This window comes from Chanodichthys erythropterus, chromosome 13 (genome assembly GCF_024489055.1).
Source record: "Chanodichthys erythropterus isolate Z2021 chromosome 13, ASM2448905v1, whole genome shotgun sequence".
In the NCBI taxonomy this organism is placed as follows: domain Eukaryota; kingdom Metazoa; phylum Chordata; class Actinopteri; order Cypriniformes; family Xenocyprididae; genus Chanodichthys; species Chanodichthys erythropterus.
The window spans coordinates 32196839-32220002 of NC_090233.1; the positions used below are offsets into that span (position 1 = coordinate 32196839).

A 23164-nucleotide genomic window follows, 5' to 3' on the forward strand; every position below is an offset into this window, starting at 1 on the left:
CGCAATATGCTGATAGAATATTTTAGAGCTGAACATAACTGAGCAAAACTATTTTATATTTTACTAGTATAGTTACATCTATTCAATTTTAGTTTTTAATTTATTCATTTTCAAGATTTTTCATGACTTGGAAATCACATTTTTAAAATTCCAAGCTACATTTCCAAGTGTTCCATGATCGTGTAATGTATTAACGGTGTGTGCGCGTTTAAATATTGACTAGAGCGCATTTATAAAGGAGCTGCATGTCATCTGCTCATGTGATTGTCAATGGCCGTCTTGAGAAGTGATCAGATAAGGTGAGTCTTGGAAAACTGCTTAGAAAAAGGATGTGGATGAGGACATGAATGCTTTTTACAAGTTGAAATCTTGTAATTATGGCAATTCTAGCATGGTGTGAGTGAGCACCTGAAGTGCTGAGCATGTCTGTGAGGGAGAACTGTAAAAGGATGCGCACCGCGAGAAGAAAAATACAACCGCACAATGTTTCTAGTAATTTGCGTATGTAACTAATTTAGTGTTTATATATTTTTTACATTTTGAGTGCTATCACAAAAAAATTAGTATCCTGGGGATGTTGGAGGGGCACAAGAGAAATCTGGGGGGGCATTGCCCCTCCTAGCCAAGTAGCCTTGGTAGAGTCAAAAAAATAAAATTACACACAGATCCTTTAATTAAAAAAGTATAGTCTGTTGTGCTGCGCATTTTTGAGCTACTTTAGAGCACAACAATTTGGAATTTTAGATTATGCAAACTGACCTGAACGGCAAATATACTTGTGTTTTTAGACCTTTATCATCAAAGATAAAATGCAGACCCTTTTGCAAGCATTCAGCTTAGTTGCTACCATGTTATTTGACTACTAATCAGAGTAGATTGTTCATGGCAACAGTTGCTTTAATGCATTGATTGATGTTAACAGTCACATCTTTAAATGGTTTGTCATCACTCATTACCACCGTTAGCTTTAGTTCGCCAGTGGCATCATTAGGGATTTGCACTTTGCCATAAAATTAATTCATTTAGGGAGAGAGAAACTAAATGAAGACATAGATATATGAGGTACATCTAAGTGACCTTTTTGTTTTTCAAGTTTTAAATCTGTCACCTCCCAGCTTGGGCTCAAAACAGCTCTTGGAAGGGGGTCTTCATCTCTCGCTGTTGCTCTCTCACCTTTTCCAGTCCAAGGCAGACACACCATCACAGAGCCCCCACGATTCATCCCGGTGCCAAGGTAGCTCTAACATTTGAGTCACTTAGTCCTTGCTGGCCAGCTGCTGCACAGTAAGGGGTGGGAGGCAGGAGGCTAATGGGTCTTTATTTTTAGGAAAATCGTTAATTACCCCAGTCTGGGCTGTTTGGTGTCAGGCCTTTGGGATATTTGTAGTTACCATGTTTGGGCAGGTCAAGGTTTTGCTATAGAGTGACAAGAGGATTGTATTATAAATTTGACTGGTCCAGCAAAGTTCTAAGGTGTCAGGATGGAAGAAATTATGGTGGAAACATATGCTGCTGCATATACATTTGGAATTATCAAAACTTCTTCATTATCTTTTAAAGGGTTAATTCACCTGATAATGAAAGTTGTCTCATCATTTACTCTCCATCATGTTGCTCCAAACCTTTATGACAGTCTTTCTACTATAGAAAATATTTTAAAGAATATTTCCACTGTTTTTGTACATAAAATGAAGGTCAGTGGGTCTTGTCCAAAACAATATTGGACCCCACTGACATTTCTCAAAATAACTTATTTTGTGTTTTACAGAAAAAAGTAATGAATACATATTTGGAATGACATGAGGGTGAGTAAATTAGGGTCATTATTTTTGGGTGAATTATTCTCTTTAACCATTACTCATAGAAGAGAATTGAACCTGGTTTTAGATTTACCAGGCATATAAAGAAATTAAACAACATATTAATTGGTTCAAAATCTTAGATTCTCACACACAACAAATTGGTTTTTCCCTCCTGTATCTCTTCAAAAGGATATGATCACTGTGGGACAGGAAATCTTTAAAATGACAGAGTCAAATGAAAGGACGAGAAAACCGGATGATAGGAGTTAATGAAACAGCCATGTAGTGGGCAACTTGCAGGAAAAGAGTCGTGATTAAAATGACTCAGTGGCTGAGATTTCAAGAGCAGACAGATGGGCAAAGGTCTGGAGTCTCATACTGTTACCTGTGATTTAGAGAGTCAGCATGGAATACTTCAGAAGCTTTATTATAATTACACACACTGAGAAAACTGCAACAGATATCATGTAGTGAGATAAGTTAAAAGGAAAAGTGATACAACACATAATGAATAACACAAAACCTACCTTGTGAGAAATAATACCAAATCAAAATGAAATCAAATGTGCTCCAATTCTGAACTTCTGAACTTTTAAAATGTTTAGTGAACAACTGTTTAGTAAAGTTTCCAATTTCTCATTCTACATCCCACATCTTTAAATGAACATCCAACATGTTCTCTTTTCCATTGCATGGGGTTTGGTCTTTCCTGCGAACGCTGATGGGAACCGGATTGGCTGTTGGAATAGTGCGCAGCGGGAGGCTGGGAGAAAGTTGGCCTTTTTAAATAGGATTGATGACCTGACAGATGCGGCTCAGCTGAGCCTTGATCCCTCTTTCCTGTTGCACGGAAAAGGAAGGTGTTGCCATCTCAGGCCTTGAGCACAATAAACACAAGCTGCTAGTTGCAGCCTTTCACTGTGCTGTCACAAGCAGCCAGGATTGATTACCCTGTGAGGCGATGGCTATCACTTTCTCTGACCCAGAAGTGTCAGTGGAGCTAATATGGATGCGTGTAGCGGAACCAAATGTGGGTCATATGACTATAGACGTGGTCTTATCTACAAAAGTTATCGCCACAGCTGACAAAAAGGCAGAATTGAAGTCAGCGTAGCATGCCTTTTTTTTTTTTTTTGGGTGAGAATGTGTTTGGTTAGGGGAAGCGGTTTGTGTGAGTAAAATATATCTTAGTGTTTTACTGTGAAATAAAAGCATATGAGCATACATCTTATGGTCTGCATGCCTTTACGAACAATTGCTTTATTTGGAATTTTATGAATATTCATTATGGCTTAGCTCATTATTGTGACTAGCGGCGCATGAACTTCAGAATCACAATAATCAATTAATCTAACCGAACCACTTTATCTACAATGAACTCTTACCCTGTCTGGTGGTTTTGAAGTTGAAGGACTGGAAGCCCCCAGCAAGAGCAGATGAGTCGATGACATCCACTCCATACTCGCTCTGATTCTTCCTGTAGAGGGTGATGGCCACGGTGAGGACGATCACAGCGATCACTCCCGCAGCCAGACCAGAGTACAGTGCAACATCATTAGAGTTCTCCATGCCTGGGACACATAAACACACACATACTTAGGCTCCATGGGAAAACTATTTATTATAGAAATAATTTATGAAAATATGTCAATAGTAATACACCGGATCAGGAAGTATCATATTCTTAAACAATTCAAACATATCTGTGCAACACATGTGTCTGAACATAAATATGCTGTTCACACTAAAAACTTGTTGTATCCTATGGCAAGGCAATATAATGAGGTGGGTAGTGGTAATGATAGCTCCTTTAAAGTGATTGGAATTTAATCTATTCCATGCACCATAATAGATTGGAAATAGACTGAAATATCTTAGACAACTTGAGACATCTTGGATTTCTTGTAGAAATAGATTTTTTACCTTTCTTGTAGTAATTCTCATCATCTTTATTATGTGATGTGATCTGCGAAAACCCATCACATGGTGAAATTTTACCTATCACAATATCATATGAAAGCTGGATTCGAAATCTGTTTTCAAATCTGTTTTTACATCTTTCATGAGAAAAAAAGTTATGGTTATCTGAAGTTGGATGATCACTATATGATTTTCAGGAACGGAATTTTGAGAAAAACAACGGTTTAAATAACGGTCACTCCCTTTTTTCACATAGACATGAATGCACTATCCAAACTTAAATGGTTGTAATTCAAGAATGCTTTGGAATATAGACCTAAGGTTGGTCTTGTTTTAAAGAAGACCAACCTTTAAAAAAAAAAAAAATCACATTTAAAGTTGTCCAAATGAAGTCCTTAGCAATGCATATCCACTCACAAAAATAAACTGATATATTTGCAGTAGGAAATTTACAAAATATCTTCATGGAACATGATCTTTACTTAAAATCCTAATGATTTTTGGCATAAAAGAATATAATTGACCCATACAATGTATTGTTGGCTATTGCTACAAATATACCCATGTGACTTATGACTGGTTTTGTGGTCCAGGGTCACATTTTGTTGTTTCATCTGATATTTACCTCTAATGTATTCAATGAGCACCAGTGGCCAAGTGTTTATATGCCTGTAGCATACCCAGTTGCCTTGTTTTGGCTCATTTAAAAGGTTTAATTATAGTAATGTTTTTTTTTATACATTTCATAATAATAATTACTACTACTGTTACAATACAGAAGGGGACTGACACAGGAATGCAGGTAATAGCGTTTATTGAACCACCAGTGGATAAACAGAGTGCAGGTAAGGTTATAACAATGGCAGATATGGATATTGGACTGATATCCATTCTGTGGAAACAGAAATCGATGTATGGTGAGGCTTTAACAAGGACACGTGGAATGTGGGGTGAATTTTATACTCAGGTGGGAGTTGGAGCTGGTAGGTGACGGGGTTGATCTGCCGGATGATGGTGAAGGGGCCAATGAATCTGGGACTCAGTTTCCTACAGGGCAGGCGCATCCTGATGTCCCTTGTTGACAGCCAAACATTCTGTCCCGGCTGGTAGTTCCGGATGAGGTTATATGCGCTGTGGAGGTCCAACTTGGTGAATACAGTGGCACCTCGGAGATGTTCTAGTGCAGATGGGACGAGAGGAAGCGGGTAATGGAACTTCTGAGATTTTATTTAATGCTCTGTAATCAATGCAGGGCCGCAAGCCTCCGTCCTTCTTAGCAACGAAGAAAAAGCTGGAAGCAGCAGGGGAAGTAGACAGGCAGATGTAACCTTGTGACAGAGCCTCTTGTATGTATTCCTCCATGGCCTTCTTCAGGATGGAAAAGGAATAGATCTTCCCTCTAGGCACTGGCTCACCCGGAAGCAGCTCAATAGCACAGTCCCATGGCCGGTGTGGGGGCAGCGTGGAGGCTTTGTTGGGGCAGAAGACGTCGCTGAAGTGGGAGTAACACTGGGGAATGTCCACTGAACGGTTCTCTAGGGGGCTTTCTATGGACGTAGCACAGACTGGTAAATCTTCAGAACAAGGAGAGGTTGGAACGGAAAACTCAGGAAAACAATCCAGGAAACAGTTGTCACCCCACTTCAGGATTTCCCCAGTCTTCCACGATATGACTGGGTTATGCTGCTCCAACCACAGGTGCCCTAAGATCACGTCAACGGTGGACTCCTCCAGAACCAGCAGATGGAGTTGTTCAACGTGGAGGATGCCGACTTGAATTTGGATCAGGCCGGAGCTGAAGCGCACTTGTCTTCAACTGAGGGGCCTACCAGTTACTGAGTGGATCTGGTAAATCGATGACGTAGCTGTTGTCTTGAGCTTGAGGTGGCGGCAGAGGGCGCTGGAGATGAAATTGCCGGCTGACCCAGAATCGAGGAGGGCACTGACTGGAAGAGATAAACCGACAGCAGTAAGGTTTACAACAGTGGTGAGTGGTTTCAGCTTATTAATAGAGGGAATAATCACACTCACCATGGGACGAGCTGGGCGAGTGGGCATCCAGAGATATAATGCCTAGATAATCCACAATAGAGGCATAAATTCTGGTCAGCCGTCTCTGCTGCTCAGTCATAGACAGACTAGTGTTCTCTACTTGCATGGGTTCGTTGGCTGGTTCTGGGGATCTGACGGATTCTGGTTGGCGGAGTGAAGATGAAAATAACAGCTGGCCCTGGTGCTCTTCGAGACACGACTGCATTCGAGTGGCGAAATGAATGGAGAGTTGGATGAAAGGTTCAAGCCCGATGGAATCCTTGTATGCAGCGAGATGCAACCGCACACGTGGGTCCAATTCTTGTCGATATGTGGTGATGAGGGCCTGTTCGTTCCATCCGCTAGCAGCAGCAAGGGTTCTGAATTGAAGAGCATAGTTGTTAACAGTCATTGATCCTTGTTTCAACTGGTATAATTGCTCACCGATTGAAGAATCCCAAGCAGGTCTTTCAAAGACTTCTTTGAAGTGAGCGATGAAACTGGAGAGAGACTGGGATATGGGATTTTTCTGGGACCAGAGCAGTTCAGCCCAGCAAAGCACCTTGCCATCTAGGTGCTTTGATTATAAATGCTACCTTAGCGTGGTCATTGGGGTACAGGTGTGGTTGCATCTTCAGGACCAGCAAAAATTGCAGGAGGAATCCGTTGCAATCCTCCTGCCGAACCAGAGAATGGCACCGGTTTGGCCATGGGACTGGCGACGGCAGCTGGTGAGGAAGAGGTGGCGGTGGATACAGAGGAGATCGCTGGTGAAGATGCGGTTGGAGTGGCAGTGAGTGCTCGCGCAAATGCGTCCACGAGCTCTTGAAATGGATCCGGGGTGCTCATACTGGTGTTCAGCGGTGTTGATCCGGTCTTCTGTTACAATACAGAAGGGGACTGAGACACAGGAATGCAGGTAATAGCGTTTATTGAACAACCAGTGGATAAACAGAGTGCAGGTAAGTGATGGCAGGTTATAACGATGGCAGATATGGATATTGGACTGATACTTGTCTTTGTCTTGCAAGAATGGTTGACGGATGACGGACTGGAGCTTGAGCAGACACAAAGGAACTCACACAGGATAAGGAGACAAAAGGAGACTTGGGAACACGCTGGAGACAGGCAAGTATCTTTGATGGAGTCCTTGAGGTAAGCAGACAGGCTGTGACCATGTGCAGACCGGAAAGTGACTGTGTGAGTGTGTGTGCCTTTTGTGCTGCTGCTAATGATGGTGCTGATGGGCTGCAGGTGTGCGTGATTAAAACTCTGGCGATGACGTGCGCTGTGTCTGGTTGATGGTAGAGCTTGGCGTGTCTGTGACAACTACTACTACTACTACTACTACATTGTGTTATGATTTTTTTTTTTTTTAAATACATTTTTAATAGTTGTGCCAGAAAATAAAAGAAATAATAAAAGTCATATAAAAAGAATAAAATTATTATTATTATTTCTGTGATTATTATATCATGTTATGAAATACTTAAATAAGATATAATTTGTGTATTAGTTTTGTAGATTTTTGCAAGTGAAATGTTTCACGCACCAGAAAAAACATTTCAGTGACAGGGAAACATTTAAAGCCGTCACGTCTGGTCATTGTGATTAGACTTGCAAATCTTTCGGACACCTGTGCAAATGGAACAGGTGCAATATGCACATGTTTAGCAGTGTATAAAGATATGCTTGGCACGTGAGGGCAGTTTGGGAGGTGTGAATTCCAGGGCTCTTACTACTTTAATAACTGGCAGGGTGGTGTGCCAACACCCCACGCAATGATACATCTGTTCAGCTGGCATCTACAGCACTGGCCCAAGTGACCTCTGCAGCAGGAGAGTTGGGCAGACCGAACTCACCAGATCACAAAGGACACAGAGGACATTAATCATGCCGTGAGAGGAAGAATATGTTTATAAAACTACAGCACTGCATTTTAAATATCCTGACGCACTACATAAAGTTGAACAGGATTACATGCTTCAAGCTGGAAACAAGTTTCTGTCCAAGGGTAAAGGTGAATTAATTGCATGTCCATCACGCAACAGATTTAATAGATTCAATTAGAAGCATTATAACCCACATCACACATCAGTGAACACGGAAGAGTCTCAGAGCCATAGCACTGTAACAATGCAGAAGCACCTGCTACTAATACATATTTAAAATGATGTTGTGCAAAGTGCCTCAATATGGTTAAAATAATAGACGGGGAGAAATTAAGACATAATATGCTTGACGAGGTGAGTTAATATTCAATGATTACACCTCGTTGCTTCCTCTATATATAGCACGTTCAAACGCCACATCCAATCACTCTCTCTCTCTCTAATCTAAAAGGACACAATACATTGACTGGCACTTTGAAATTCTCTTAAATGGATAAGCAGAAAATCTGGACAAGTTGATAAGGACACCTGGAAAATATTTAGGACTACACAGCAAATGATCCCTTAATCAGTGACTTTGACTTGTTTTTCTGATAAATTCAGTTTAGAAGAAAATTGCCTCAAGGTAATCAGACTCATTTATAGAGAAAATATCCTGAATATCTAAAATAATAATAATAATACAAAAATTACCAAATTTATTTTCTTTGTTCCACTGCCATTTTTTCCCCTCAATTATTTTATAAATAAACAAAATTTTAGACTTTAGACTTTAGACTTTTCTATTATAAATGTTTTATTTGATTTCATATTCTCTAACAACCCTTTTTGCAGTACATAAACTCTTATTTCTCAAGTTTATTTGCTGTGAATGCTTTAATTGGTTTGTAATTTCCATACTAAAATTCAAATTGTAGAGACAGATTGAATTCTTGCCAATTAATCTTCTGCATCTTTTTTCTACTTTGTGGCAAATGGCACCTGTTGTCAGCATAATGATTCAGGGTAACCAAGCATAGAAGTGAACACACATTTGAGGGGATTGAGCTTATCTTAATTAAGGAGGAAGTAAAAAAACAAAGGGTATTTAAGATAAAATTATTCAAGCCAAAGTTTACTTTAAAAATTCTCATGGAGGAGAACTCACTCTGAGGCTTGACATCATGCATCAGCTTCCCATCTGCAGGGAAAAAGAGACAGAACAAGAGAAAGAAAGGGAGAGAGAATTACAGTCTATCCCTATAATACTTATTACAAACGCGCTCTCTGATTCACATCATGGGTAGATGTCCAACTGCAGGCTATGCCAACATCAGCTGTGGATACTGTTGCACGGCATCGTTGCCATGGGAAGCAACTGGCAGATGGTTTTGGATCACTTAGGCTGCAGGATGTTTCCATCCTTCATTAAGGAGGATAAATCAGAGAGGGTTCTCATCATAATAGCTATGAGGGAGATATTGAGAGGGACACAGGTCATGATGTCGTCACTTTCATCCACTTTTAGCTAGAAATTATCACAGTTCCCAAAACATCACAATTTATGCACTTGTGACGAGTGTCAAGATCTAAGTGAGCAAAAGCATGACCAACAGATAATGATGATGCTGCTGCAGATGTCATTGATGGAATGACAGTGTTTATGACATATTACGGCATTAGCACATACTCACTTTGCGTACACAGACCCCCTGTGCAGTTCTCCATGCTCTGACCTTCTCCCTCACATATCTTGCCTCTGTGACGGGGCGGGGGAGAGTTGCACTCCCTCCATCGCTGTCTCTCACACTGCGCACTACACATGGTCCACTCGCTCCACTCCTCCCAGACTCCATCCACTGCAGAGCACACAACAGGGTTGCCGTTTGAGGAAGGTGAACAGCTGCTCTGTGCATTAACTGCACTCTGCAATGAACTTATGAGATTTCTAGAGACCTCATAAACTTAATTAAAAGTGTTTTATATAGTCCAATTCTTGACCACATTAGCAGGGTTACATGCATAACATCAGCATATTTTTAGCCAATTGATCATATTCTTAAATATTACCTTTAACTTGGTCACAGTTTTAATCTGTTCTTCATCTTATTTTCAAGCCATGAAAATACAAATTATTGTTTAAATAGTTTTCTGAAGCAAAATATGTACACTGCTGTTCAAATGTTTGGGGGTATTTGTTTTTTTTGAAAGAAATCAAGACTTTTATTTAGCATTAAACTGATCAAATGTGACCGTAAAGACAATGTTATAAATAAATGCTTTTGGACTTTCTATTTACAGAATCCTGAATATATATATATATATATATATATATATATATATATATATATATATATATATATATATATATATATATATATATATATATATATATATATATATATATATAGTGCATGCATAATTATTAGGTACATTGATTTTCTGATCATATTTTTTTTTTCCAGGCACATCTTACCAATTCCAAATTACATTAATCTTAATAACTACTATTAATTTTGTATTTAATCATTTATAAGGAAATAAAAAAAAATATTATTATTAGGTACATTTTCAAAAAAGGGATTTAACTCAGACTGAAAAGTCAAAAGTTATTAAATGCCCATGAGAAGGATGCAATACTAATGCAATAGTAGAAATTGCAAAGTTAAGGCATGACCATTGGACAGTGAAATGCTCAATGGGTCAGCAGGGTCAGACAAAAACAGATGGAAAAGAAAAGAAGCATGTTAACTGCAAAAGACATAAGAATTACAGTGAAGAATTAAGTGTGAAACCATCAGAAACCACCCTTTAGTCTCCAGCACCACCATTTTCCAGAACTGCAACCTACCTGGAGACTCCAGAAGTGCAAGGTTTCAGGATCTCAGAGATTTAGGTTAGATAAAGAATCCTAAAAAAATGACCACTTAATAAGAAGCACAAGCTGAAGTGTTGTAAAATACATGTATACGTTTTTTTTTATAGGGTTTATAGGCAGACAGATTGAGAGTGACTCTTGAAGGACCACATCCTCTTGTCCCACTGTTTGAAGAATTTATCTTCCAGAATCTGGCAGTAAATTTGGGGATTTTTATTCCATCTCCTATCCTGAAGTTTGTTTTGCAGAGATGGACTAAAAATTGCTGATGGTTCCTAATGTTTTCACACTTAATTCTTCACCTTAATTCTTAATTATTTTGTAGTTAATGTGTCTTTTCTTCTAGGCTTAGGACTAGGCTTAAGCCTTGTCTGTAATACTGGCCAAATATTTATTTTTTTACTGTATTTTTAATCAAATACAGGGTGAGCATAAGAGTCTTAAAAACCTTAAGTTGCTCATAATATGTTTTGATGCCTATAGAGATGCATTTCCACAACATGTGAAGAAAGTAAATACTGCAATATTTTTCTCTACCTAGATGCCTAAGAGGTTTTGCAAATTTAATTACAATCAATTAACAATCAACATTGTATATTGAGTCATTTAATAAATTCTTGAAAACTAGTATTTATACAATTGTCAACTATTAATATTGGAAGAATCAAAGGAATTAATTTTTGCACCATAACATTTTCCATTTGAATATGCAATGAACACATTTACCTATTTAATTTAATTTGTATAAAAATTACTTAATTAGTTTCTTTATAGTCATTGCATACAATATAAAAACCCATTGCATGATTAAGAAATAAACAAATTAAATGTGTTTCACTCATTTGAAGCTTAACTGTTAACACATTGAAATTTATTATGCAAATAAACAAAACCATGCATCTGATCATAAAAATAATTGATTTAAATACCACAAAGATTTGAGTACAACATGAACAATAACTCTAATAAATTATTACATTAACTAGAGATTATTTTTTCATTCTCAGAGAACAGGAGGTCTCATTTACATACATGAAATAGATCCTCAGTAATTCCACTATAATACCCTTACTTAAATAAATATTAATAAATATTACAGGACGTAAGATGTATTACAATGTCTGGTGTATTATGAATGAAAAACACAGCTCTTAAGTGCTACACTGACACTAAAAACTGCTCTGAGTTTGGAAGCTGGAAGACAAGCTGCAACTCAGGAGTGTGCTGTGGTGAAAGAGGATCTGACCTGGGCAGAGAGCATTGCAGGTGATCTTCTGCACAGACATGCCCTCACAGAACGCTCCTCCGTTCAGAGGAGCGGGGTTAGTGCAGGTCCGAGATCGCTTCTGAACTCCTCTCCCACAGTTCACGCTGCAAGGAGACCACTCAGTCCACAGGGACCAACCACCGTTCACTGCAGAGAGAGATTATCCACTGAATACAACTTAACTTAAGAGACTACCTTTCTCTCACCCTGCCAGAAGAAACACTTAGAGGTCAGGATAACTAACAGGCTAAAGGAAATCTTCTCTTATATCTGTGCTTTGACATTTTTTATTCTAGCTTTGATATGTCTTAGCTGTACAACCAGTAATACTGACACAACATTTTAACACCAACTTTTTCTATAGGGTCACACACAGCAGGAAAAATAGAATGCTGAATACAAACAATAAAATACAACTAATCATATAATTCTGTCCAATTAAATTCTATACAGGCACTTATAAATTCATCTGGCACACGTGTACAAGCTAGCCACACAGCCAGATACCAGTATGGACAATTTGTGTGACATGCACTCATCCTCAAAAGTTCTTTTTTTTTTTTTAAAGGATTGCATACTACCTATTTTCTCTCCTCTGTCTGAGACTGATGTTTCCAAATTGCACATTTCCAACTGTCTACCAAAAACCAACACTTAACACTGCAGTAGTAGATAACGTCTCGGTTACAAAGGTAACCCTCGTTCCCTGAAGGAGGGAACGGAGACGTACGTCGGACAGACCGACGAATAGGAATCTCGCTAGAGAGGCCAATCTACTTCGAGTGTAACTAAACGAGCCAATGCACATTGGCATGCAATCATATGCATCAGCTGCTCGCCTCGCAGCGCGGGTATATAATGAGCAGCAGGTGCGTTGCATCTTCAGGTTTTCGCTGAGGAGCCGAACCGGATAGGCGGCAGCATCAGCGGGGTACAGCGACTGTGGCGACGGGACGTACGTCTCCGTTCCCTCCTTCAGGGAACGAGGGTTACCTTTGTAACCGAGACGTTCCCATTCAGTCGGTCACGTTCGACGTACGTCGGACAGACCGACGAATAGGAATCCCTACCAAAGCGCCACAGGAGCTGCCCCCTTCCAGCGCTCTGTTGTAAGCCACCTGAACCCCCTTGCCTGAGGATGGTGGGACAGGGCTAACACAGAGAGAGTCGATCACTGCTGTTCCCCAAAACCCATTCAGTGAGACTATTGGATAACGCTGGGAAAGCGTACCCTTCGCTGGGAAAGGAACGCTGCGGAAGCCACATCCTTCCCCGAAGGAGTTATGTGGAGAAGTACATATGGACTAACCCTATAGGGCTGTGCTACATATGGAAGAGCTGGGGTGACTCCAACCCGATGAAGGGTAGGTTCTCCCAGAGGGAAAGACACGGGCTTCGTTTAGGAGCAACCGTGGAACCAAGCATATGGGATCCCCGTAGGGTCACACATATGGAACCCAGCCTAAACCCGGTTCTCAAGGATACAACGGAGTATAGGCCTGGCGCCAGACGCTCCGCCACGTCAGCTGCCGAAGGGATATCGGAGGACTCGACAGGGTCTGCCTTGTAGGGACTCTCTGGAGAAAAGAAGCGCATGTAGCGCAGCAAGCCGACACTAAGCCGGGGCCTCTCCGTGCCTCTGACCTGTGGCGAGAACATGGGAGGAGACCAGCTCGACACGAAGGCTATAGTATCTAGCGAACGTGTTAGGTGTCGCCCAGCCCGCAGCTCTACAAATGTCTGTCAGCGAGGCGCCACGAGCCAGCGCCCAGGAGGATGCGACACCTCTCGTGGAGTGAGCATGCAACCTGAGCGGGCAGGGCACACCCTGAGCTTGGTAAGCCAGGGCGATGGCATCCACTATCCAGTGGGCCATCCTCTGCTTGGAGACAGCCTTTCCCTTCTGCTGGCCTCCATAACAGACAAGAGCTGGTCTGAGGTCCTGAGGCTTTAGGTTCTGTCTATGTACAGTCGCAAAGCGCGGACTGGACAGAGTAAAGCCAGGGCTGGGTCTGCCTCCTCCGAGGGCAGCGCTTGCAGGCTCACCACCTGGTCCCTGAAGGGAGTGGTAGGAACCTTGGGCACATAGCCAGGCCGGGGTCTTAGTACCACGTGGCTATCACCCGGCCCGAACTCCAGGCACGATTCGTCGACCGAAAATGACTGCAGGTCCCCTACCCTCTTGATGGAGGCCAATGCCACCAGCAGCAAAGTCTTCATAGACAGAATCTTTAAGTCTGCTGACAGCAAAGGCTCAAAGGGAGCAATCTGAAGTGCTCTCAGCACCAGAGTGAGGTCCCAAGAGGGTATGGAGAGGGGACGAGAAGGATTTGCCGTCTCGCCCCCTAAGGAACCTGATGACAAGGTCGTGCTGACCAACAGATTTGCCATCTAAGTGGTCGTGGTAAGCGGATATAGCAGCAGTATGGACTTTGAGGGTGGAGGGGGGACAGCCTACGCTCCAACCCTACTGCAAGAAGGAAAGCACGACTCTGATCGAGCATCTTCGGGGGTCTTCCCGGCGAGAAGAGCACCACTCGACGAACAGGTTCCACTTTGGAGGCGTAAGCACGTCTCGTAGACAGTGCACGTGCCGAAGTGATGGTGTTAAGTACCTCAGGGGGTAAGTCACCTAGAACCTCCGCATCCCGTCCAAGGGACCAGACATGGAGTTTCCAGAGGTCTGGACGCGGGTGCCAAAGAGTGCCCCGTCTCTGAGAAAGAAGGTCTTTCCTCAGAGGGATGGGCCAGGGAGGGGCTGTCGCGAGGAGTGAGAGTTCTGGGAACCAGGTCCGGTTGGGCCAGTAAGGCGCAACTAACAAGACCTGCTCCTCGTCCTCCCTGACTTTGCACAGGGTCTGTGCAAGTAGGCTCACTGGGGGAAACGCATATTTGCGCAGGCCCCGGGGCCAGCTGTGAGCCAGTGCATCTGTCCCGAGTGTCCCCTCGGTCAGAGAGTAAAACAACTGGCAGTGGGAGGTTTCTGGTGAGGCAAACAGGTCTACCTGAGCCTCTCCGAATTCTCTCCAGATCAGCTGAACCACCTGGGGGTGGAGTCGCCACTCTCCTGGCAGCGCAGCTCGTGATAGCTCGTCGGCCACACGGTTGAGCACACCGGAGACATGAATGGCGCGAAGCGACCTCAGATGCTTCCGACTCCACAGGAGGAGATGGTGGGCGAGTTGTGACATGCGACGGGAGCGTAGACCACCTTGACGGTTGATGTACGCAACGGTCGCAGTGTTGTCCATACGGACCAGTACATGCTTGCCCTGAAGCAGGCCTTTGAGGCGGCTCAGAGCAAGGCGTACTGCCAGCAACTCGAGGCAATTGATGTGCCAATGCAGATGGGGTCCCGTCCAAACCCCTGAGACTGCATGCCCGTATTACGTGGCACCCCAGCCGGTGGCAGAAGCATCTGTGAACACCACAGCATGCCGGGACACCTGTTCTAGGGGCACTCCTGCACAAAGAAACAAGGGGTCCGACCACGGACTGAAGGTTCGGAGGCACTCCTGAGTGATTGGCACCCGGAATGTGCCGCGCTGCCACGCCCATCTCGGGACTCGGCCGTGAAGCCAGTGCTGAAGCGGTCTCATATGAAGCAGACCGAGCGGTGTTACAGCCGCAGCAGCCGCCATATGCCCCAGGAGCCTCTGAAAGAACTTCAGTGGGACCGCTGTCCTGCCATTGAATGTATTCAGGCAGTTCAACACTGACCGAGCACGTTCCTCTGTGAGGCGTGCTATCTGCTCGACCGAATCCAACTCCATACCGAGAAAAGAGATCCTCTGCACTGGGGCGAGTTTGCTCTTTTCCCAGTTGACCTGAAGCCCCAACTGGCTGAGGTGTCTGAGCACCAAATCCCTGTGTTTGCACAACTGATCCCGGGACTGTGCTAGAATGAGCCAGTCGTCGAGATAGTTGAGAATGCGAACACCCTGTTCTCTCATGGGAACAAGGGCTCCCTCCACGACTTTCGTGAAGACGCGGGGAGACAGGGCCAGCCCGAAGGGTAGGACTCTGTACTGATATGCTCGACCTTCGAACGCGAATCTCAGGAATGGCCTGTGTCGCGGAAGAATTGAAACATGGAAGTACGCGTCCTTCAGGTCAATCGCTGCAAACCAATCTCGGGGACGGATGCACTCGAAAATGCGTTTCTGCGTGAGCATTTTGAATGGTAGCTTGTGGAGGCTCCGATTCAAAACTCGAAAGGTCCAAGATCGGTCGTAACCCGCCGCTTTTCTTGGGTACAATGAAGTAGGGGCTGTAGAACCCCGACCTCAAATCGGCTGGAGGGACCGGCTCTATCGCGTCCTTCGCCAGTAGGACTGCGATCTCCGCACGCAGGACAGGGGCATCGGCATCTTTCACTGTAGTGAAGAGGACGTCCCTGAACTTGGGGGGGGGGGGGCCGGGCGAACTGAATCGCAAAGCCGACCCTGATGGTCCGAAGGAGCCAGCGAGACGGACTGGGGAGCGCTAACCCGGCTCGTAGAGACCGTACAAGCAGGACCAAAGGGACCACCGGTGTACCCGCAGCAGGGCAGCGAGGTGGAACACAGGGACGCGGCTCGGGGGGCTCGCTTTGTGAGGCGGCCCGAAGCGGCGTCACAGTGTGCTAGGCAACACTTACCTGGCTCCACGGATGGACAGAGGGAGCAGTCGAGGCTTTGGCTGCCCGCTGCTGTCCGCTGGCGACAGAAGAGGGGGATGAGAGTGGTGAGGTTTTTCTCCTCCCACTGCTCTCCAAACCCTCTTCAGACCTGGAAATGGAGGAACTGCTCTTTAAAATTTGGGTACCGCTGCCTCTTGGGTCAGTGGCGGAACAGAAACAAACCCAATAAAGGATTTACCACCTGGCCCTCCTCCAGGGGTGGAAGAGCAGCCCCACCCATCTCTGGGTCGCCCGTCTCAGGGGTGATTCTCACCAACCAGTTAAACAGCTGCAGAGACGGGAGGCGTCATCTCCCCGCAATGGATACAGCAGAGCCTGCTGGGCCGGAGTTTCTTGCAGGGGACGACACCCTTGGCGACGAGCAGACTGAGGGGCGGCCCAAGAGGAACTCAATGGTTTGTCATGGGAAGCTCCCCTATCCGCTACTAACGGAGGAGAACCGCTGGGCTCAGTCCTCGACAGTGTCACCGAAAGGCCACCTCGTAAGATGGGAGCATTGAGAAAGCATTTAGCTTGACAACCTCTCACACCTCACAAGGTAAGCCAGGGGGCACTTCTGGACCACGGAGGTGGACATCGTCTGGCTGAGGGCCTGCGCCGTGACTTTGATCACGGTTAGTCAACAAGCGCAGCTCAACCCCAGCACAGAACTACCCTCATGCAAAAAGAGTGCCTTGGCCTCACATGCAGGGTGGGTGTGGTCTGTGTACAGCCACCCCATCCAAGAGGGTAGTGAGAGAGGAAAAACTTATGCAGATTGGCACCTTTGGCATTCCATATTTATGGCACCAATATACCCCCATACTGCCAAGTTTTCCATGCACATCTGGAAGACCCAGGAAAGCATGGCTGTAAACTCTGAATCTGAGTCAGCATAAGCACACACCATTACAGTGGGCAGCGTCACCCTCATTCCAGAGCATAACAGCACTCTCTCCGATGCTGCAATCGACGTCTGTCCCTCAGCTGGAGCTCTGAATGAAATGCTAGGTTCCCCTATGAAAAGGACCAGCAATCCAATCCAGAAACTGCACAGCTTGCAATGCGCTAGAGAGGGAGGGGCCCTAGGGGGTTGGTTCCCCGAAGGAACCCCTCAACCTCATGTCACCCAAGCCATATCAGCAAAGTAGACCTCTTCTGGTGCACCAGAGAGGGCGCTACAATGGAGATTACGCAAGGGAACCGCGCATCTAGAGCGCCGAGCGAGCGCTGGGTTGCCGTGACAACCCGCGCTGCAGCCCGGCAGCTCGACGGCACACGACACGCAGAGGAGCGAGAGGTTTGCTCTCGCTGATCTCCGCGGTCTCCCAGAGTGTCGGGCAGAGCCGCGGCTGTGCTTTTACACACAAGCGGCAGCTGGCCAACAACAGAGGGGACTCAAGCTTCCCGGAGAAAGAAGAGTCACGACCGGCGTGTCGACGTGATCATGTTCTCATATGAAAACATGAACACCCACGAACATCATTTCAGCATGCGCCCAGACATGCGAAACGGTGATCGTGGCCGTCAGTGAGGACAGGAACGATCGCATCCAGAAACACAAGTAGGATGTCGTCTTTAAAAAGACGCGAATCTACTTGTGTAAGCTCTTTCAGGGACTTTACTCTTTTAGAAGTGCTGAAGCACGCAGGGGAACGGCCACCGCAACACAGACAGGGATTGTGTGCAGCCTGTCGTGTGCTCTCTCTCTCTTTGAAGGCGCTCACTCTTACCAGCCGTAAAACGGCTTTCAGCGCTCAAAGCGCACCGTACCGGCCGTGAGAACAGCCTTCTGACGCTGTCAAACAGCCATTTGCTCAAAAACGGCAAACGAAACAGAAAAAGAGAGGACGTCGACCCCGCTGCTGTGCTGTTCACCCGCACTCGGAAAAAAAGAGAAGTTCAACCAAAAAGCTTGACTCGTCTTCTAGCAGACACTCGCTTGCAGAGAACAGGAACAAACACCGTTCGGCTCCGAAGCGAAAAGCTGAAGATGCAACGCACCTGCTGCTCATTATATACCCGCGCTGCGAGGCGAGCAGCTGATGCATATGATTGCATGCCAATGTGCATTGGCTCGTTTAGTTACACTCGAAGTAGATTGGCCTCTCTAGCGAGATTCCTATTCGTCGGTCTGTCCGACGTACGTCGAACGTGACCGACTGAATGGGAACTACAAACCTGTATCTATGCTGGAATGTATGAATCTTTGAAACTTTTAAAGTCCCCCTTTAGTAAATAATTTTATCCCTTAAAACTCATTTTTGATCACCAAATTTTTTTCCCATGAAAAATTCTGCATGCCTTTAAAATGCTTGAATGTAACTCTACACTCTTGCTTCATTTAGTATACGCAGACCCATGAATATGCAAATTAGCCCCGCCTCCACTCACTCACACCAGCTCAACTTTACTGTAGTAAATGCTGCACAATGGCAGTTGGAAATACTGGTTTAATTCAGCCATATATGTTTGAACCCAAAACTGATTTAGAAGAAGTGGAAGAGAGAATTATACAGGGTCGTCTACAAAGTCAATGTATCAGAATGGTAATGCGTTTTATGTATCGCTCTTTACAATATCAGAAACATAACTGTATTTAACATGATTAGCCTTTTGGTTGACTACATTATCAAACAGCTAATAATGTGTTGCTAATGTTACACACACACCATGTTTCCCGTTCTCCATCTCAGAGTCAGACAGCTGCATTCTAAAAATCAGTATCCTTAGAGACGCTTTGAACAATTTAGAATGCAGTGGAGAAAAGCATATAGTTTATCATAACATCGTAATATACATAACATATATACATAATTCACCCGCTATATTGCTTGTTTTGTTCATATCAACAGAAAAATATACCGGGATAACCTGGCTTCTCTTGAGCATTTTCATGGACAAAGGAAAGGTTCTCCTCTCAGAAAACGTACAAATAAAGATAATTTTAGATGTTTAATTGCTATTTGGAGCATTGGGATCGCTACACAAGGGCTTAATAAACTCATTTTTGTCAAAACTTCAAATTGGACCAAAATGTACATTTTTCACTTGTTTTGCCTGTAGCTCGAAATTAGCCTGTGCGTATTCCGACTCATTTCGATAGCACGGGTCACATATGATTATAGTTTGTAACTTTAAATCTATAATTTTAGTTAGTTCATATAGTTCACTCAAAAATGATAATCCGGTCCTCATTTACTCACCCTCATGTCATTTTAAATCTGAATGAATTTCTTCTTCAGCAAAACACAAAATAATGTTTTTGTCCATACAATGAAAGTCAATGGTCAATGAAAGTGAAAGTCAACAAAATTTTGAAGCCCATTGACGTTCATTGTATTGACCAAAAAAAAAAAAAAAAAAAATCTTCAATTTTTCAAAGTAATTTTTAAGTTTAACAGATTAAAGGAAGTCATGAGGGTGAGTAAATAATGACAACTTTCAGTTTTGGATAAACTATTGCTTAAAGGGGTGTACAACTTAAAGGGATAGTTCACCCAAAAATGAAAATTTAATGTTTATCTGCTTACCCCCAGGGCATCCAAGATGTAAGTGACCTTGTTTATTCAGTAGAACACAAATGATGATTTTTAACTCTAACCGTTGCCGTCTGTCAGCTGTATAATGCATGTCAATGGGAACTCCATCTATAAGAGTCAAAAAACACGCACAGACAAATCCAAATTAAACCCTGCGGCTCGTGACGACACATTGATGTCCTAAGACACAAAACGATTGTGCGAGAAACCGAACAGTATTTATATCATTTTTTACCTCTAAACTGTCCAACTGCGTTCAGCATCCGGTTAGTGAGGTCAAAAACGCATTCTGATGACAGAAGTGATGTGTCGCGCTTTGCTTCAATGAGTGTGAGACATCACTTCCGTTGTAAGAGCGCGTTCAGACCTCACACACCGGATGCTCAAGGCAGCTGGACATAGTGGTGTTATAGAGGTAAAAAATTATATAAATACTGTTCGGTTTCTCGCACAAACAGAACTTTTTGTGTCTTAGGACATCAATGTGTTGTCACGAGCCACAGGGTTTAATTTGGATTTGTCTGTGCATGTTTTTTTTACTCTTATAGATGGAGTTCCTGTTGACACGCATTATACAGCTGACAGATGGCAACGGTTGGAGTTAAAAATCATAATTTGTGTTCTACTGAAGAAACAAAGTCACCTACATCTTGGATGCCCTGGGGGTAAGCAGATAAACATCAAATTTTCATTTTTGGGTGAACTATCCCTTTTTAATGAGCTAAGAGTTAAAATGTGATAATGAATGACTTCACAGTGCTGTTGCGAGAAGAGAGCCGTTCAGTAATATTTTTAGCAAAGCTGAGGAGACAGAACAATAAGTCAATGAAGCATATCAGTGTCGTCTTACCAAACACAACTACAGTAGCTGTAGCACTGCGTCTTTTTGCGACTATGTTACTGGCGAGACAGGTGTAGTTGGCGGAGTCAGAGAGTCTGGCTTCATTGATTATCAGATTGTGGTCAGCACGAGTGTCAATGTTGTCGTCTTCAAGGGAACTGACCAATTCTTCATTTTTCAACCACTCCACCTGACAAAAAGAGAAGCATTTATTAACCAAAGCTGCAATTAGCAAAAGAGATACCAGCTTCTACACTCAGTAAGAATAGTAAACTGTTATTGCAGGCGTAGTAAAACATTGGATTCTCACGGGACTACATTTATTTAAAGGAGAAATAGTGTTACACAATGGAAACAGTCATTTATTTTTGGACTGTTTTGGCCAGTGCTTATTTTTCTAGATCTGGTGACACTGACTGGGAAGCAAAGAACCCAGATGGAAGGAAAACAGCACTGTAAAAATGCAGTTACAGCACTTAATACATGCTCAAGTAAGAGTGCCTTTTTAAAATTCTTATTAAAGTTTAATTCCTGAAAAATCTACTCAAGCTTTTAATAGAACATGGTTCCTAAAATTACAGTCACATTAATGCTGTGTTCTGAGCAGTAACTACAGTGATGCCCTCTTTGCCCTCTCTTCCTCTATCTCATCACAGCATTTTAAACTTTGCTCTATTCACAGATCATTTCTCAGAATCACATCAGCCCTCATGTTCATAGTTCACAGTATGCTTTAATTATTTTGTGACTAACCCATTCGAATAATTAGAGTAATTATTTCACTATGAAGCTGTAAAATCAATCAATGTGAAAAAATAATTGTAATTTTAACGGTAAAAGACTGTAAAAATCCTACAGTAAAAAAAAAACAAATTGGTTAATGGTAAGTTCTGTCTATACACTGAAAAACTGTAATAGATCTAATGGGACATTTCATGTAATGTTACAGTAAAATCATAAATTAAGTACATTCTGTTAAAATTCAAATGTTGCTACCATATTTTTTATAGTAAAGTCCTGGCAACCACAGCTTCTGTTTATTTATTTATTTTTTTTATTATTATTTTTATTCATTTATTTTTTTTTACTGTACATTTCAGATTTTCTTTTCTTTTTTAGAGTGTATTACCCTATTAGCAAGGTATGTTTTGCTAGTGTAAGAGGGATTTTGGGCACTTTCAATGAACACAACTGACCAGCCAGCTAAGACCAACAAATCACCCGGTTTAAGCTGTTTTTCAGCAGGGAGTCATACTACTTGTATACTGAAGTGGAGAGCGCACTTCTCTAATGTATTTACTCAAGTTTTCAGGGAAACTTGGGAGTTGAAATAGGCAATTAGCACACAGTGAAAGCAGACCTCTCTGTTGAGACATTTGCCATGCTCTGCATTCTTGAGCACCACTTCCCCTCAGCCTTTGAAAACGTGCATAGCACAGACATGAAGAAAAATCGGAGAAAGAGAGAGAGAAGGGGGGAAAGACAGGATAAAGGAAGAGAGGGAGTGAGGGGAGAAAAGGTAGGGGACAAATACAAATTAGCTGGGTGAATGTGTGGCAGAAGATGTGAGAAATGAATGGCCTAATTGGCACATTTGTTTCAATTACAGCGTGGCTAACAGTGGCAGGGCTGACGGAGGAGTTTCCACAGTCTCAAGAGGATCTCGTGATTTCATTAGTGCCTCTATCCTGCCTGATTAAGGTCCTGTTGACAGGAAGAGATCAGCCGTATTGAAGGCCTCGCTGTTATCACAGACAGGGGCTACTCTGCTGTCGCCCACAAAAGTGGGACAGGAGGTCAAAGCCGCTTAATGTATTTGAACTCAGTAAAACAAGATATCGAAAATATTTGGATCGGTTTTAGCAGGTGGTGTTAGGGGAGCTTTTTTTTTAACCTGTGAAGTGTGTTTGTGTGTGTATGGTAGAGAAGAGGCTGTTGAAACTGCTTCATATTTCAGCAGGGTAATTACTAAGATTAAACAGCTCTGATAGGCGGCCCTCAGGGATATAACGCCGCCTCGCTGACTGTGAATTCAATCAAACCCACACATGCACAACACATTGACAAGAACGACACAAGCAGACATACCTACAATCACTTTGAAATTACTTTTGACACCAACCTTTGATAGTGCAGACAGCTAAATCTGAATTTCTGCAAATGCTTTTGTTTTTGGTATTTTTGTCTTTGGTATATAATGAGCATAAAATTCAACAAACAACTTTAAAATGAGTATTAAGTTTTCAGTTGTATCTATAAAATATGCTTGTGTAAATTCATTCACCTAATTAATATTCATTAATATTCTTCATGTATTTGTTTAATCAACATAAAAGGTTCTTGATGTGTAGC

At 43.1% G+C, this 23164-nt stretch overlaps 1 protein-coding gene across 3 annotated transcripts in view; it reads right to left on the reverse strand.

The window, feature by feature from the left end:
- unc5db (unc-5 netrin receptor Db) overlaps positions 1 to 23164 on the reverse strand; it is a 175618-nt gene that overhangs the window by 25308 nt on the left and 127146 nt on the right. For 2 of the 3 annotated variants that reach the window (XM_067407182.1, XM_067407181.1), the window contains exons 5-9: positions 20822 to 21002; positions 11749 to 11916; positions 9319 to 9483; positions 8793 to 8825; positions 3188 to 3373 (exon numbers count right to left, since the gene is read on the reverse strand). In XM_067407182.1, the coding sequence (XP_067263283.1) occupies positions 3188 to 3373; positions 8793 to 8825; positions 9319 to 9483; positions 11749 to 11916; positions 20822 to 21002 (733 nt within the window). The remainder of the gene's footprint in view (positions 1 to 3187; positions 3374 to 8792; positions 8826 to 9318; positions 9484 to 11748; positions 11917 to 20821; positions 21003 to 23164) is intronic. The other variant, XM_067407183.1, reaches the window with a different exon arrangement.